Below are 19,414 nucleotides of genomic sequence, written 5' to 3' on the forward strand. Positions count from 1 at the left end.
GAGGCATCATTTGGCCATACTCATGTGTTTGCAACCACTTGGACACATGCAGTGAATTTGCTTTAAATGAGAGGTTCTACAGAACCAACTCTGTCAGGACACGGCCCATGGACATCGGTTGAGCAATTTATATTTTTAAAATTCATTTAATTGATTATTAATCAATTTTAGTAAATGATGTGGGCTATGTGGGTGACAATGGTCAAGCTGGGAATTGTAGGTAGCCTGAATGCACCATTATGCGCACGAGGAGAAGAAGATGCTCAGATACGAACTGGCAGTCCGGTTTCCTCTGAAAGACTGAAAGCCTCTCTTGGCAGATCAAGAACCTAAATAAGGACACGTAAATAGTGTAGTAAGGTTGACTGGTTGAAATTCCACCCACATCATGAGCTGCCTTCATTAAATTGTATAGCGCAACTCCACTATTTCTCCTCTCGAAGTCATGACTCCCTCTGGCTGTTTTTCCCACTTCTAGTTCATTATTATAGCATTCCATCAGTTTTATTTTTTTATTTAGATTCACAAGCTGTGAATGGTTCTGCTATTTAGATATAATACTTTATAGTGCCTCTTTTGATGTATTAAGATAAAGATACAAAATAATCTCTCTCTAGGTTTTTTGTAGGTCATTTTTCCCTGTATCTATCTATATGTGCTGTTTTTCTCTTCCTACAATCATATTCTTTTGTTGTCTTTAGGAAGGGAACCTTGCTGGTGAATAACGGCTTTGCGCTACTCGCTACTCTGCTCTTGACCCTCGGAGAAAGGGCCAAATCTTTTGAGATGCTCATCATCGGTCGGCTCGTAATCGGGGTTAATGCCGGTACGTGTTACATGTATGCACACCACTGACCAGACAATGCGCGAAGGTCAGATTGCCTGAAACTAACACATGGTAGTTGTTAGTTGAAAATATGTTGGTTAGCCATCTTTTATATACAACTGAGAAACACTGTCAGCTTACACAGCTTAAAAAACGTCTCTGGGAGTTTGCAGATATCAAGTGTGTTTTACTCGACAGACGTGAGTGCACTGATGATCAGTGATCTATCAGTAAGACTTTGATTTCAGAGCGAATGTCTCCAATCATGGAGGAGGAGCTTAACACCAGTGCTCATTCATCCTTGTGATTGTGGGTCATGTGACCTGCAGAAACACATTTCCGTGAGATCAAAATATGGTACAAACAAAACCTTTTCAGACAGCGTCTTGACAGCTAGAACATTATCATGTGTGAGTGACAAACACGTATTTTGCCCGTCTGATGAGCTGTGCACTCCTGACTTGCTACAGTACCTGCATGTTCAAGGAGGTCTAAGGAACAGGTTCCACTTCAGCACGTTTGAAATATGCTTTTCTGGTTGCAGATTCCAGTGCATTTTCAAAAATGTTAAGCTCATGAAATTCATCTGTGCAAAATGCTGTCAGCATTGACCAAAATACTTAAATAATGATTTTACAACAACATTGTTTTTACACAGTGCTTATTTGATGTTAAATAAGAATTTCGAATGCCAAGGTTGGTAGACCTTATATAACTGCCTGCAAAGTTCACACATTACCATCTACTCTATTGTAGCTGGTTTGTAGCTAAACCAGGAAGAGGCAAAACTTGGGCCACATGACGATATGTTGTCCAGCTCAAATCTAAGGATTAGATATTTGACCAAAGCTGATCGTTTCTAATCCTGAGATCCTGACATTATCACGTAAATCAGGTCAGTTCAGCCTTTCTCAAATGTTGTTGAAGCAAATCGAACATTTTCAAGTCAAAAAAAACACAGGGCGATACCTTCTGCTTGTATCACAGCGCTGACCAACGGATTCCCTTCATTATTTTAATGTTTACGCATCACATTAAACTTAATATGTTGCTTTTTACGACAGGTATAGCTCTCAGTGCCCTGCCCATGTACCTGGGAGAAATTACGCCAAGACATGTCCGAGGTTCCATTGGCCAGTTCAACTCCATCCTCATCTGCCTGGGAGTGTTCACAGGACAAGTGCTGGGGCTGCCCGAGCTGCTGGGACAGGTCAGTGCTTCTGAGACGGTTCACCGCAGGAACACACGGGAGTATTTGTGGTGTTACCTCTATTCCTGCATTAAGACCATTTAAAGGTTGGAGTTTAAATGATGCTCGTTGCAATCACTTCTATCCCTGGAGTCCAAACAGGGTGGAGCTTGTTTGGAGCACAGAAGAATTTAGGGTGTTTTTGTTTAATAAAGTGTAAGTTTGTTTGGGGGCCATAGCATCTGATATATATCTTAAGATATTTGTGAGCCAGTTGTCAACCATTGTGGATGCTGTTGGTAGCAATTTAAATTGATTAGTTGAAGTACTAGATACGATGTGACTTACTTTGCCACGAGAAAAGCAGAACAGAATAGGATTTTTTTATATATTCTCCATTGTGCAACGTAGAGTATGAAACACAGAAGTCACAGAATAAAATGGATACGAGATGTTTGCGATATAAAAATGCAAACGGTGTTATTAAAAACATCACAGCTTCATTATAATCATTTAGATTTTGGTTTCCTTTTAAAATCAAATCATCAACATTATAATTGTTGATGAAATGCATTCAATGCAGTTCATAACCATAGTGGGACAACATAGGGGATACACTTTTAATCACTATATACGTTGGGGAACCAGTATGCCACCCATACAGTAGTGATTTGTTCATCCATAATTTAACCTCAGATGTCTCCAGACGTATAATACAAGTAGATCAAAAATGACTTCTTTGCTGCCCGAAGGATGCTCATCTGGAGATTTGTACAAATCCGATTGGATATTGATGATAAGGAATGAATCTTATATCCGCTGTCCAGTTTTAGCCCTTTTTTCGGGATCAAGTTCAATGGTCGATTGTGACACACCTCTCACACACAGCAATCGTACTGCAGCCACTAACCGAAATGGCAACAATACCTGGAAAACAGAGAAACCAGAAAAGAATGACTCAAAAGTCTACAACCCGCACAAAAACTTCCCTCATCCCTCCCCCAAATTTAAATCGCCACGTAAAAAGACCAGAGACAGCGTTCTCAAGGAGGAACCCTGCGAAGGAACCCTGCGAAGGAGTCACTGCAGCTCGTCTCACCATTAGGGGGAGCTACTGCACCACAGTAGAACAGTCCCCAACCACAGGAGAAACAAGCACTCATGTCCCCTCTTTCCTTCCTAAACACCAGCCCTAAACTACCAAATCCAACAACTATTCCTTGAACTCAATAAGGACAATGTAACAACTTTGAAACACTGATGGACTCATGGGCACAGCAGGGATGCACGGCCAGCTGCTCCACACACATAATCACACTTTCACAGCCGCCGTCAGACAAAACAAAACTGGAAAAAAGAACAACTCCACATTGATCCGTATACATTAACATAAAAGGAAGAAAAACAAAATGAAACACATTTGAACTCCCCATCGCTTTCACAGTAAAGCACATGACTGTGAATAGTGGCGAACCCCGAATCTTACACGCTCCGTACTTTGCCGAACAAACCAAGGACATTTATCAGATCCCGCACAGCAGCCTCTGATTAGACTCATTGACCACCACATTGGATCAATGCGAACCGGAATATATCGCCCACACACAATGCACTGTGAATAGAAGATGAGACTAAAACAACTAGCTTTAGAATCTTCTGCAACACTTATTATTGTATTATTTCTTAAATAACCTAAACCAGTCACACTGTGACTGAAGCGATGACGGTGGCAGGGTGTCTATATTTGATAACACGACTTGTGATGACCCCTGTGTGCTGTGTGATTCACCTGTTTCTGCTCTCGCTGCAGTTATTTGTCAGAGCAACACCTGAGGTTGTTCTCGGTTGCTGGACTGGATGCAGCTGGCAGCTTCCTCTTCTTATGTGGCTGCTGCTGCTGCTGCTCGAGGTCGCTCCTCACTTTAGATTTGGTGATAGTTCTCCAACAGTTAGTTGATTCCCACACTCACTGTAACTCTTTGGTTTTGAGAAGCTTTGTTTATTCCTTATTTTTCTGTGCCCATTCAAGCCAGGTCATATCGAAACCAACGTGTTCCTTCAGACCTGCAGGGTTGAGCTTCATCTTTGTCTGTCCACATGTGCAGCACTTTGCCACAGGTTGGCTGATAACTGCTATAACTGCACATAAAAGTGGCACGTGTGTGAGTTTCCATGATTGTGCTTTATTTCAAATGGGCAGGTGGCACATTGCATGTCAGTCTTTGTACATATACGTATTTATTTACCCTTTATGATATTTCTGTGATCAATACATCCACAATACATTAGAACTAAAAAACATCCAAGACATCCTAAAAAGCATAAAGAGAGCCGTTTACAACCCAGCAATGAGGCAGCTAGTCCATGAAGCATCGCAACATAATCCTCCAAAACAAACCAACAACTGCAACTCATGATTACATTTAATTTCATGTGCCCCTTACATACATTTGACTCTCTCCTCACTTGATAGCAAGAGAAACAAGTATTTGTTGTATAAGTGTAGCTAAGAAAAAACTTTTTTTTTTTAGTTTGGACTGTTTATACATGTACTTTGGAAAGATTTGACCACAAGTTTCCTCTCCTATGTTCCTCCTCCCATATTGTTCCGACATCCAAACATTAAGCATAATATCCAAGCATTTGGTTTGTCCAATCCATCATTTCAACCCACAGACGACCTTTATAAATATCACCGTCGTGTATTTGTGTCACCGGCATCGCGCCCTTCCACAAACATAACAGACACCCTTGATGTCATACGATAACAGCGCCACAGACTTTGATTATGGGACTCCTTCCTCTCAGCGGGGCTGGTCTAGGACATCGCTCTGTGGTCCAAAGTGGTGATAAGCTTTGAAAGATGATAATTACTCTAAACATCATGATAGGCCGCTGACCTTTTCCCCACCAGGGACACATGTTTATCCCATTACAGAAAGAATAGGTCTATGTCAGGGAGCTCCCATGAGACACTGAACTCATTAGCATGCCTCAAATGCAGCTTACATTAGGTAGGTCAAACTCAGAGGTTATAGAAATCTATTTATCCTCCATCAGACGTGGCTTTGGCTTACCGGGGAGGTGTAAATGGACTAAAATAAATCAAAGGATTGTTTAATGTTGGCCCCTCTAATGTCATTTATCTAACATTATTGTCAAACTGGTTATTCTAAATGACCATGATGTTATATATTTGATATATGTGTGTGCATTTAACCGTACAGTACACACTCAAGAACTAAACACGAGTAGCTGAGCATCATGTGTTTTTGCTGTATAAGTCTTAATTCAAAAGGAAAATATGAAAGACCTGTTGCATTTGCAGAAATAGAATAAAAAAAAAAACATATTCATGTTTTTTCTATAGTGATAATATTAGAGTTCAACATGTTGGGAAATACGCTTTATATTCACTTTCTTGCACACTTACGCTGTCAGAATAAAACAAAGTAGTTCTCCTCCGTGATTGGAGACAGTAAAGTTGCTGGCCAGCCTGTAAAGACGAAGGAAGCGGCAAATTTTTACGGGATTCACATTTGCATATGTATGAATTCACATTTGCATATGGATGAAGGGCGAGTCCATGCCCCTACTTGCCGTTCTCAGATTGGTTTATGCTTTTCTGAAAAAGGAACCTGCAAACTGCCACTTTTTGATCCTGGTGTCACTCATACGTGCAGCGGCCATTGTATGCACCTCACAAGCAATTTCAGCGCCTTCTGCACAGGTTTTAGAGGTTAGGGGAGCTTTTTCTATTCCAATTGTCACTCGAATGCGCATTGGCATACCAGAGCCGGACTTCGGAACGAAAAGGATATTCACTCCTGCTGTTTCTCTGCCTTGAGGCCTTCACTAAAGCCACCTTTTAGAGCTGTTATCAGCACTCTATTAATGTGAAACTCTCCTTGATCACTGGGTTATCATAGATTATAGTGTGATAGTGTTTTTAAGAGCTGGTGATTTTTTTCAGGCATTTCTCAAAATTGAAAGGTGTTGTCATGTTGATTTATTTCTTCACCAGCAACATATAAAATGATTTTTACAAGACAGAACAGTCACTGGGGTTCCCCCTTATCCCGACAGAAAAAAACATTGTCCAGGTCGACAAAGTGGAGTCATCACACTTTTTATCATGCTGTGCCATTTTTGGTGGCACAGCTAGGTGGCCAATGGGGAAATAATGGCTTCTTCCATAATGGTCATGAAAGCAAGGCTAATGATTTGACTTTTGACCTCTGGACAACAACACAAAGAAGAAAACGGTTATACTTGCCAAAAAACAATCAATATATGCATATATCCGCATCACCTAAATCCCCTTTATTTCTCTACCTTGTAGATTTCTCTACCTTGTAGACCAATCCTTGCTATTTTATTACCTCAAATAAACATTACAATTCCTTCAAACCCCATATTATGGTATTTGAGGTGAAAATGATCATAAAAGAAAATCTCTTGAAAACATAGATGTGAAGTTTTATCCTGCTTTTTTTATCAGCTTTCGATAAGCTTTCTTGCATTGGTTCTACCATTTATTGTTCCATTACCATGAAATTTATAAAGGTAAAGTCAGGTGTCTACTGTGAACGGCGTGAACGTCAGCACGTCACTTTGTCACAAGATCATTCATCCATAACGCCCCCTCCTGTAATGTGGGAATCCTAGTGGAAGATACAATGACAGCTGCTTCCAGCAAATAAAATATTCCAAAGGCTGAGACTCCGGCTACTACAGGCACATTGTTCTCTGTTTCTTTCATCTCAACTTGAAGCAAAAAATGAAAAGGTTTAATCCCTTGCTGTGGTTCAATCCCAGTGTGTCAGTTCACACCGTGCAGCCTGCGCATTCTCAGGGGAGATCATTGAAAGGGAAAATTGACTACTGCATGAACCGTTTGACTTCTGCTTAGACAACTATCACAATAACTGTCACTGCAGGTCAGAGCACGGCTTTCTGAGCCGATCCTTCATTATGGATGATGGGACGCAAACCTGGTTGACTCGCCCCAGTTAAAAGCAGCCATTGGTAGACACCATTAGGCGTGCACTTAGTTAGTGAACTTGTGAACACGACTGTGTGTGAAGCAGATAAATCTATCCTGATTATTATGCGTATGTATGTCAATGTCGGATTCTGGGTGCGCCAGCAGTATCCGCAGTTTTCATATAATCTACATCTGCATTTGAGTTAATGTTAAAAAAGTATTGATTTCAATATTTTTTTAGCAGCCTAAGAAATCGAATCAAAAGCCCACGCTTATTTCCAGCTTTGATACGATGACCTACAGCTCATTGCAGCATGCAAAAATATACCTAGTTCAGATAGGGGTCAGTATGCAGAAGAACAATGGACAAAAGGCCAATATCTTAATTGGTTCAAATATACTGTATACGTTCATATTTTTATACAAGACTACAATATGAAAAGTCTCTACCTCGAACCAATATCACTTTTCCTCCCCTGATACATTTCCAAAATCTAAAGAGAGATTGTACAGAGTACTCCAATAATACTACTTAATGGCTCAATTAAAAGTTGTTTTTGCTAACGGGGTGTTTTTTTTCATTGTACACAGTTAGATATTGTTAGGATTCCTGTCCACCCCTACTGTTTTCTCCTCTGTCTTTCCCTGATCACATCTCCTTGCGTGTGTGTGGTCATACCCATGTTGCGTTTCTTATTGTTTGTTTACGTCTCTTTGCTTTCCAGTAATCATCTGCTGATGGTTTAAATAACTCTCTTTTTCTCCCACCCACCCTCGCTTTGTCCGTTTACCTGATTCCTGTCCGTAAATCGGAGTTCTCGTTCAGCGAGATTCCTGGTTCTGACTCCCCTGCCTGTCTCAAGCGTTCTTAGCCAGCGTAGAACCTCAGGAACCAGCTGTGTGTGGAGATCGTCCAGCGTAGGAGCATGTGGTTCACCTGTCGAGGCCTATACTTGTGGACAAGTAGTGTTCACGACCCCCCGTTCTGTCTGGGCCCGTTTCCAGCAAATGAGTTTCGGTAGAGTTTCCCTCCCGGCTGCAATGGAGTGAACTTTGAGCGCTGTCTCTCTTGGGTTGGAGGAGTTCCCCCGCGTACCCTAAATCTAGTGATTTGACGCTGGAGTTTGGAGTTTGAGAGACGTGAGACACATAAAACACCTCTCTCATTCTGAAATCATTGTAGGTTTTCTGGATCCTTTAATGTTAAACGGCTGATAAGGAGTGTCTTCTTTTGATCCTCAGCTCCTCCGACACTTGGTATTTATTAAAACTTGTTTTGTTCTGCATGTTTCAGGGTCAAATGGAATTAAACGGTAGGGCTGATAGTTCCCGTTACGTGTGCTACCTGTGATTCCATTAAAATCAGTGCGGCGTTTACCTTTGAATAGTAGTATATTTTATAGAACTGGGACTTCCAAAGACACTTAATCACAAACATTGTATAGCAAAGGTATTAAGTTTAAGCTTTGGGCCTGCTAGATTGCAATGTTTATGCATGTGTTCATCTGTCGATAAGAACTGCTTTCAATTGCTTGTTAGATCCCCACAGGGTGGATGTGGGTAATTGTGAGAACATTAATAATGTGTGAGTGTATCTTTGGGCCTGCTATGTAAATTCAACTTGATAAATTTACTCTTATCTCCTTATTTGAGGTCATAGTAACTGATGCAAACCGATCACACTGCCAAGAGGAATGTAAGAGACGCTGTTTCATTGGAGGATATAAAGTTAGCTTAACAATGTCAATGCCCCGCGTAAAGACCTCTGAGGCCAATTATAATTTGATATTTTGGCCATTACAAACTCCATCGTCGTTTCGGGTGTGTAATATGAAGTAGTTCTGTTCACAGTAATGTGAGCTGTGACTTGGTTGCTATAGAGTTCAATAGTATTGGAAATGATGTGAAAGCTGTCAGTGATGGATCCGAAAACGTACTTAGCAATATCCAGCTAATTATTTAGATTTTATGACTTTATGACTCACATTATACACTGACTCCTTTCAATAAGGCTGTTTTTAATAGTAAAATGCCACTTTATTCAATGAAAAAGCCATGACTAACACCAAGCCACCTGCACATTGGACAGACAAAGCTACATACTGGCTGATAAACATATTTAATTATTCAACTGCTCAAAAGCCATTTATTTCCCTCAGGAGAGGGTGGAGACCAAATACAGAGCAAAAAAGTTTTGCCAACATGTTTCAGAAACCAACACTCTAGAGTAACAATTTCAATCTTTTTCTGTGGACTGCAACTATTGACTATATTATTTCCACTTTGATTTAAGTATAATTCAATTTTAGAAATTCTGAATGTTGAAATTGTTTCAGCCACAAGATTGGACGGCACATTATACTGCACCTAAGCACATACGTACTGTTTAAAAAGTAACCACAGTCTGATGGACAGTGTTGTGGACTAGTTAATTTACAGCCCTGGCTGACAACATGGGATGTTAAATAGATGATAATGATATTTTTTCAAAAGTTTTACAGTCTGATTATAAGTTTTTATACCAGTGTTATAAAGGTTATAAGCAACTTAATCCCCAAAAGAGGTCTTATGAGTTGAGAGCTGACATTTTCTCTCTAAATGGCATCCCTCTTCCACACTCTCCGCATGATGGTCTCCCTCCCTTCTGCTCGGGTGAGATCATGAAGTGAGGTACAGTCATGCAATCTCTTTTGCAACGTAGAAGTAAGAGATCTTTCACAATCTTAGTTTTGAGACAAGCTGACGGGGGTCACAACTTCACTGTGTGAGAGATTTGTATTACTACCGGTATATAAATGACATTCACAAAATACTTACCGTGTAAATACTTAACTGCAGAAAAACACTTCTCCGAAAAGCTTTCATAAATCTAGCAGACTTTTATCAATATTTAGCCTTTGGGGCATTTTGTGAAGAAATCCTCTTGTAATGAAACTGGGACAACCTAGGTGACAGTTTGCCTACTAATGCACTTGTGTTTGGCTATTTTTCTGCATTACTTTATTACTTTGTATCCATATTGTCTATTCAATCCATAACATGGGCCGACATAGTTGTAAAACCGAAACAAAAACAAATGTTCTTGCATATACTCTTAGTTTGAAGATGTCTAATGTATGCGCCTCATAATCAGCTGAACATTTTGTACTTCATCTACCACCTACTAGTGACCTTTTAAAACGGCTAACCAAATTTATGAGGTGATTGTCTATTAAGGCAGGAGCACTAAATTCAAAACTTCGGAGCGTCCGTTTTGACTTTGTATATCATAAATATAAACCATGACTGCAACTTGAATGTAGTTTTGTGAATGTTTTGACTGCAGGAAACCACGTGGATCTACATGTTTGCCTTCCTGGCGTTGCCAGCGATGCTGCAGCTGTGTGTGCTGCCCTTCTTCCCCGAGAGTCCTCGCTACCTGCTGATAGAGAGGAGGGATGAGGCCGGAGCAGAAAAAGGTAATGTACGCATGCTGCGAGCACACAAGAGCAAACCCTCTCACTCAAGAATGTGTGTAATACACACGGGCTGAAACAACGGACTTTCATGTCTCAAGTATGTTTGTTTTAAGAGCAGCTTTGCTGATCTTTAGACCAATCACATCAACACCCTGCCGCAATATACAGTATATCATATGTTCCTTGTCGCGGTATTTGCTTTTTCAGTTGAGGGATTGTGATTTTCCTTTTTTTCTGTTTTCCAGCGCCAAACATGCATAAAACACACCAACGCTTTAGGAAAATGCTTTTTATACAAACGATACCATGGAATAAAAGAATCCCTGAAACATGCATGCTTTTAAAGTCAAACAATAGCCACGCGATGCGACGTTGTCCCATCTATGTAGAAGACACATTTGTCCTTCCCTCCCGAGTAATGTCCCTGAGCCAAGTTAGAGCCCTCCTTGCGCCTGCTCATGTTGGAGTGCAACTCAATGGAGGGCTGCTGCTAAAAAGGCCGAGCGGCATCCTCTGGAGGCTGCCGCGCACACTGGCCGGCAGCCAGACGGTGTGCAATGTGCAGAAACGGCAGTCTCAGGACGCTGCCGCTTAGGCAAAGATGAGCCACAGACGTGACTTTGTGGTACGTCTACTCTCTCGCCCACACACGGGGATAAAGAAAAGGTCCTGCTTAGCGTGGGCAAAGGTGTCTGCAGGGCCCCACTCGAAGCATTGTGCTAGAAGAAGATTTATAAGGGATGCCTCTGAATGTTGGACACAGTAGTAGGCCTGCATCTACCCCGTTGTATACCTGCAAGGTATTGATCGAGTTGTTTACCAAGACTCATTGATTACTTTCCTATTGCTTAGAATTGTGGGTTTTCTAGTATCTCACAATGGTTTTGGCACAGTTTTCCCAATCAAATTTAAATGGAAAAAACATAGAAAGATAGCTTCACTCAGTTGTTGAAGTCTGTATTATACAATGGGCTGGTGCCCATTTGACCACTGAAATAATTCTGCCTTGTTTTAAAGAATCAAAGACCCTTGTAAACTTATCTAGGTTCTGCAAACAAAGATTATTTTGATTGTTGATTCATGTAAAAAATGTATTTTTTTACGAGGATGACCTCCTGATGTGTGATTCTATCAACAACTCAAAGATATTCATTTTCCTGTTAAAGAGGATGAATCAAACCAGAAAACATTCACATTTAAGAATCTGATATCAGAGAATCGATCGCTTCTTAAAAAATTACTCAAACTCATTTATCAGTACTTATGTAAGTACTTGTCAATCAATTATATCAATTAACTTATTATTGCAGCTCTAAATCCACAAATTTCCACCACACTATCCACCTCACACAATCTGGTGATGCAATGTCTAGTTCCACACGCAGATCACTAAAAGTTACAACAATTACAACTCACAACAAGTTAATGTTTGAAATGGCTAAAATTATTTAGCAGCTGATGTGAATCTTTCTGTCTAAAGTGTAACAATAACTTAACCGTAGTGTAGCGTCTTCTAACAAATACTTCGGATTTCTCCTCCGCTGTCGCTCAACAGTGAAGCATCAATCAGCAGTACTTGTTTTATGAGATTCTACAATTCCTCTCCTTGAAGAAATGGAGATTTTCAATCTCACAAATATTTCCCTCAAAAACAATCTAATGGCCTGATGCATATGCGGAATGATTTACGTGTGTGCTCTTTAAATCCTCTTCAACATCTACATTTTTATTGACTTTATGGGAGGAATTAGAGCGTAATCTTCCGTAATACTAAAATGCTGCGACGAGAAGAAACACCATGGGGCAGAGGTGCAGCTCAAACTGCATAAGTCAACAAAGCAAATGAAATAATGTGCCGTCAGATATTACTCTGATGGTCTTTTCCTCTGGGTTGGTTTGAACTCCTTGATGTTTAAGCCCATATACACTGTGTGTGTGTGTGTGTGTATATATATATATATATATATATATATATATATATATATATATATATATATATATATAACAAAAAAAATGAAAGGAACACTTTGAAAACATATCAGAGCTCAATGTGGGAAAATGTCGGATGTCTATACTGATATGGGCAGTTTAATATCTTAGGAATGAAAAGATGTCACATCTTTTGATGGATATAAAGGTTTCAACCTACACAGGGATTAATTTCATAGACAACCTGAAAGTCAAAGTGAAAAAAACGATGTGACAGGCTAATCCATTTTGCCAAAATTGCATTTGTGCAACTCAAGATGCTTCTCAGTATCTGTGTGTGTGATGGGCTAAAAGTCTGTAACCGGAGCTGGTTGGGGATGTGACCACAGTGGTGCACAGATCAGGTGTGATTCCAATCTCCTTGAGTATTATTGTGGATGTGTGTGTGTGTGTGTGTGGTTTTGCAGAAGCAAAGAAATATCAAAACAAAACCAGTCCAGTTTGGGGGCCGTCTCATTGTTGCCCCTCTAGTGCACCTATTGTTATTTCCATGCACACCAATGCAGCTGAAACTAATTAACAACCCCCTCTGCTACTCCCCTGACCAGATCAATATTTAGAGCAGTGAATTCAAATATGTGTTAAAACCGTTAAAAGATTGTTCCTTCCATTTCTTTTTATCAATTGGAGATCTCTGAAGGTTTGGTGGCCATGAGTGAATCGATTTAGGTACATGCTTACAAATCTCATTATGCATCAGAATCAGAAGCCATTTATTGCCACATATGGTACACAGAGGAATTCGACTTGATGGTGCAATGTAAGAAAAAAAATAGAATAAAGTAAAATAGCAAGAATATAAACGCAGAAAAGAAAAGTACGTTAAACGTTTAAACCAACTCTCGATAAATGAGACTATGTCTCTTTAATGTATTTAAAGTTAAAATTAAAGGATTTTAAACTGCATTGGGGTTATTGGAATAGCTCAAAATGAATGTTTTAGCAAATCATATGTAAAAATGTCATCAGATATGACTTTCATCATAAATACTTGTCTCTCAGTTGGTTTGAGCCCTTTGATGTATTGTCCATTCATCATAGATGGACACTCTCTGTTTGGTTGCTTGTGTTCTTTGTAAAGTGGAACATCCTGTTTGGTGTTTAAAGTTCTGGACAATCCATAAAAGAAATATGAAATACATTTGATCATTGAATTTTATTGTATTGATCGTTTTAAAACGTAATCGGATAGTTTTGGTTTAACTCAATTCTTATTAATTAAGATTTATTTATGACTTAAACATACACTATGCCATCCTGAAGTCTGTGGAGCAGGCTGCAGTTTTTCAGGCCTTCCTGCCCCCTCTGAGGTCCCTGTTCACACTCCCTCATACCGACGACCTGCTTTCAGTCTGTTATGGATGATAGAGATGTGCTTTCTGGGTCATGTCCTGTTCCCACCTTGAATCCCCATAATCCCAGAGGTTCTTACTGATGACGGAGAGTTCCTCACTTTCCTCACTAGTCCATCGCATTCAAGTTGCACAAGGTCAGACAACCGTAAACTTGCCAGTCTGCAAATGATTGCCAGTGAACCTGGTCAGCTCTGCACTCACAAATATAATATGTGTGTATATTTTTCTTGTTTTCGAATGTATCTTGAGCTTAGGCTTGACACAAAGTTAGTGCATTAACTTGTTGCACATAAAGTACGGTAGAGGGTTTTGGTGAAAGTAAATGTTTTTCTTTAATAATTTAATATTTAGGATATTTCAGTCTAATGAATAGAACTTTGTATGCATTTGTTTGGGGACAATACGATATATTAAAGCATGCGTGTACTACTTTAAATGGCAGATTAATATAAGTGAGTTACATCTGCATGGCAGTAAAATGTAATATTGTGTTTATGAATTATGTATTGCAGAGATAGCATTTACATTGAGAGCGTGTTGAATCCACAATGTAGCACAAGAGTGTCACAATAATCTTTGATAAAAAGTTACTAAGTAAAAGAGAGATGGGTTTTTTTTTAAAGTGACATTAAAAACAATACATTGCAAGTGTATTGATACAAAATGTATTTACTTGCAAATATTTACCACTGAGAGAAGTCACACCCCCCCTCAAATACTTTTGACATGCATACCGGTCACATAACATGTAGGGGAGCTGCAATTTCCTTTTATATAAATTAGATAAATATAATTCCAAGTAATGTTTTTTCAACCCTGACATTGGAGGTGATTAACATTGAGTGTTTTACCCAATACTGACTTTATGGAGGCCAAAGGAGCCATAAAAACATAAAAATAGGACTTACTCATGATTAGAATACAGAGATGAGAAAATGTAGTTAGAAAACACTAGATAAAACAACAGCAAATGGTTCCTTGTAAAGCTCAGTAAAATGAGTCTTCGGTTGTTTGAACTGATTGATCCACTCCTGACAATTTCAGGATGATGAATTTTATTATCTGTGGATTTTGTTCACACACTGTGTGTGTGTGTGTGTGTTTGTGTGTGTTACCTTGTGTGTTTATCTGTGTCTTTCAGCCTTCCAGAGGTTTCTGGGGAAGAAAGATGTATCCCAGGAGCTGGAGGAGGTCCATGCGGAGGCTCAAACTCAAGGAAATCAACAAACCGCCTCAATGTTACAGCTGCTGAGGAGCCCAGCTGTTCGCTGGCAGCTCATCACCATCATCATCAGCATGGCCTGCTATCAGCTCTGTGGCCTCAATGCTGTAAGATGTGACTCTCATTTCAGTTTACCCATATTATCATTTGAATATTGTTCTTTTACTACTCTGGGGTGCAATATTTGGGATTTTTATTAGTTTAGCCTTAAACCCTAAACAGTTGTCGGAGGGAGTTTTCTATTAACACTTTCAATAGACATCCTTTTTTAAGTATCAATGTTCAGCGGATCAGGTGTGGGAGTACAATGCAGAACCCCGAGTCTGCACAGGTGTGAGCTCATATTTGTCGTCTCTTTTAGGAACAAGTTATTATTTTATATGCACAGGTTATGTTTAAAAATCCCACTTTTGTGATAAAAATGTAAAATTATTCATTATAAAATTGGAGGTATTATTAAGCGAGTTCCTTTCCCCTGTTAGAATATAGCAGATGGAATTAATATATAGAATAACTTTTTCATATTTGATGGATGGACCTCTCAGTAATACTTGCATGAAGCCAGAAATTGCACGCTCATCATTATCATAGATAGGACCATGAGTCGATTTTCACACATCTTCGTACCGCAAAGAAATGAATTTAATATAAATCATCGGGGGTATTTATTTTGATTCCCCATCAGACCTGTCAAAGGACTCCAGTCAATATTTTATTCTGAGACTGACTTGGGGATGCTTATTATGATGTGATGAAAATAATCACTTCAGAAGCTGACAGCTGAGTGCTAGTTCTGCAAACTCTGTGAGCATCAATCAGTGCGAGAGCCTCTATAGCCTATATACATATGTTATTATCTTTTGTAGATTTGGTACTACACCAATGGGATCCTTCAGGAGGCAGGCTTCGCAGAGAACCTTCTCCCCTATATCACGCTGAGCACCGGGGGCATTGAAACTTTGGCTGCCATCATCTCTGTAAGTATTTGTACTTTAAATGAACCAACATGTCTGATTCTGGCCATCAGGCTGCCCTTGATCTAAAAAATCCCAAGATAAAATACCTTGGGAGTTTTGTGGCTTGGGTTTCTAAACATTATCTCCCATAGTCAATACCGTACAATTTTTGCTAATCTCAGCCAAAATGTTTTCCCTCATCTAAAACACAAATTTTTGTTGCTCATAATTCCGACGCTCTCGGCAAAAGCTGTGTTGTCCTAAGTTGATGCGAAGGAATCCAACTACTGCAAAGCTGCTCACACAACTTCAGCACAGTTGAGATGAAAGAGCACCGCTCTCAGCAGGAACGATCCTGCTCTGACAGGAGATGCGTTGCTAAGCGATTGAGCAGAGGCCACTTTGTGTTAAACAAGTGAGCTTTGTTGAGTATTTATTATGTGGGTGTCTATCTGCTTTAACAAGCTGCCAACATAATGTTGCATTCCGTTCTAGACTAATATGATTCAAATATTTAGGGATATTCAACGGAAACTCTACACCAGAGTTGAGGTTTAATGCTCAAATGCTGGAATATACACTTCTTAATACACCAGAACATGCATTTAGCTGTAGGTCGAATCTTATTTAATTGCTGCTACATTATTTATTATTCATTATTTATTATTTATTAATTGCTGCATGCATACAATTTCCATATTCCTGTAATCAATAAGGAACAGATACTCTCAGTGTAAACAGTGTAGAACTGTACTCAGGAAAGATTTCTTATACTTTTTGGGGTTTGGTGATGATTGGTTTTATAAAAGTACACAGGCATTGAATACACCCAGAAATACTCCATGTACCTGGGATTACTGTAGAGGGAAATTAAGAATAGCTGGGAGATTACAAATCATACAAATACATTTTTCTTGTTTAACACATTGGTAGTAAAAAAAAACTGCAAGGTCTAATGAGCTTTACTGGAGGAAAAGTTTGGGATTGAAAGGCATACAAAATAGTGTACTCTACATGATATATACTGTAAGACAAGTCTATCCATCAGTGTAAGTGATAATGTTATCCATCATTGCAATTGTTAGCTGACTAACGCGTTCTCATTGGCAACTTCTATAAATATTTATGCCTGGTCGGTGCCGGTAGGCGTCTGACACCATTTATGTTCTAAGGACACACCACTCTTCCATCCTGCCGCATCATTATTAGTCAGAGCCACTGACCTAAAAAGTTGATGTAGGGCAAGTAGGAGTGAAGGATTTGTGGGTCAAACATCATTGAAGAGACTGCTGTGTAATACTACTTCTACTTCTAATACCACTACTACTGTTTTACTATAGTTTTGTAAGTTATTATTGGTCCTAACAGCAGTCACGTAATAAACATACCTATTATACGCAAAGATCCTACTTTTTTTATGCAACAATTGTACTTATTGTAACCCAAACCACAATCACAATATTATGGATGTAACCAGCGGAAGCTGACACGCCGTCCTTAACACATCAACAAAACTATAATTGGCGCTTTACCCACAGCATCATGGTTTGAAGCACGCGGTCACTAACCGAGCGTCGCTATTGTGAGAACGTCCATTGTGTCCTAGACGGCTTTTATGCTGCGTGTCAACTTGTTTTCCATTAAATGCATGAATGAATAATGCTATCAACGTCTGTCTCTATGCACCATGATCCCAGAAATTGATACTAAGAGCAGAACAGAATAATAGACATAAATGGGTACATACAGGCAATGGCTGGTCCTCTGACCAGCACAAACAAATGTGTTATCTCCTCCCAAGCTAGTTTAACACCTATTGTCCCCAGCAGCTCATTAAGGGAATCGTATAGTTGCTTACAGTCATTTTTTCCCGCCAACATGTTAACATAACTTTTTCACCATGAAATGACCATATCATGGCGTGCACATGTCTTTAATTGAGAACAAATTCCCGTTATGGAAAATATATTTTGATCAAAGTAAGTGTATTAGCCATGTCCCTCTCTATTAATGGATGCTGGAATAAGCTCCAGCAATGCTGACCACAGATGAGTGGGTGTAGAAAATATACAGGATGGGTGAGTTAGTGCAGCCTTTTAATTGACTTATTTGTATTAGTTTTTTAGTTATGTGAACAATTGTGTACAGAGGAAGCTCCATCGTAAAATGTATCATTCATGTGGGCTTTGTTCCATAATGATAGAGATTAATTTTTTGCTCTCATGTCTCATGTATTGATACAATGACTGTTACGGGGGGGTTTAAGCTGGACCCGAGAGCAGACACGGAGACGGCACCGTCGGTGTATATGTTTCTTTAAGCGGAGGATGGTCTGCGGGAGAGCGGAATGTCTGGTGGAGATGAAGAATGCAGGAAGGCGACGTGAGCGGCGGTGCCTGTTCTGTTAGGCAGAGGAAGGAGAGGTTAGAAATACCAAAACCAACATCTTCAGTTTTAAGGAAGACGTAGAGCGGCTGAGATTCACTACCACTGTGATCGAGGAATAATCTGGCGATGAGTGGAGAGGAACCCAAGGGCTCTTAAGCCGTGCTGATTGCCAGCAGGTGTGGAGATGCGGCAGGTGTGGTGATGATGGCCGCGCCCAGTTACACACACACACACACACACACACACACACACACACACACACACACACACACACACACACAGACAGACAGCGAGAACACAGAGAATAAAGCGAGGAGACATAACTGTAGCCGGAGTCGAGCCGTGACAACGGTGTTGCAAAACTCCGGATAACATTGAATTTCTCTTTTTATAAAGATGTTTACAAGTTGAGCATTTACAGTCGCAGTTTGTGTTCCTTTGACCTTATATTTTATTTTCTACCGTCAAATTGCAAATCTGTAAATGTAACACGCCTTTTTCCATCCATCCATACATCGTCAAACCGCTTATCCTGCACACAGGGTTGCGGGGGGGGCTGGAGTTCATCCCAGCCAACTTCGGGCGGGAGACTGGGTACATCCTGGACTGGTAGACACCCCTTTTTCTGTTTATTTTATTTTTTAATCTATTTTTTGCTAATTGATATATTCTGAGATTAACATTACAACATTTTTCTTTGAAAACATCCTTGAAAATAAACAGCACTCACCATGCAAAATGACTTCATACAAAATGCTTTTCATTGACCTGCAGCCTCCGTTTGTAGTGAGCCATCTCACTCAGGCATAGTTGTCACTATATTGCTGGCTAACACACAACTGTGGATTGTGTGTCCCACATTAAATCAGATGCATGGCCGGCCGCATCGTTGTACTCCGCCGCCCTTCGGCAAGTCGAGGCAGCAAAACAAACAATTGATCAAAAACTGAGCTCATGGAAAACGAAAGAACACTAATAGTCACTATTAAATGAATGCTTCATTTTTATTCTGATGGACTTTCTAGCCCGACTCATTCTGCCTGT

At 39.8% G+C, this 19,414-nt stretch overlaps 1 protein-coding gene across 17 annotated transcripts in view; it reads left to right on the forward strand.

Annotated features, from left to right (window-relative positions):
• The window catches only part of slc2a9l2 (solute carrier family 2 member 9, like 2), a 78,265-nt gene that overhangs the window by 9,674 nt on the left and 49,177 nt on the right, over nucleotides 1-19,414 (forward strand). For all 17 annotated transcript variants that reach the window (XM_040202935.2, XM_040202941.2, XM_078091558.1 and 14 more), the window contains 5 exons: nucleotides 702-826; nucleotides 1,891-2,036; nucleotides 10,328-10,460; nucleotides 14,946-15,133; nucleotides 15,893-16,003. In XM_040202935.2, the coding sequence (XP_040058869.1) occupies nucleotides 702-826; nucleotides 1,891-2,036; nucleotides 10,328-10,460; nucleotides 14,946-15,133; nucleotides 15,893-16,003 (703 nt within the window). The remainder of the gene's footprint in view (nucleotides 1-701; nucleotides 827-1,890; nucleotides 2,037-10,327; nucleotides 10,461-14,945; nucleotides 15,134-15,892; nucleotides 16,004-19,414) is intronic.

The sequence above is a fragment of the Gasterosteus aculeatus genome, chromosome 17, assembly GCF_964276395.1.
Source record: "Gasterosteus aculeatus chromosome 17, fGasAcu3.hap1.1, whole genome shotgun sequence".
NCBI lineage: Eukaryota > Metazoa > Chordata > Actinopteri > Perciformes > Gasterosteidae > Gasterosteus > Gasterosteus aculeatus.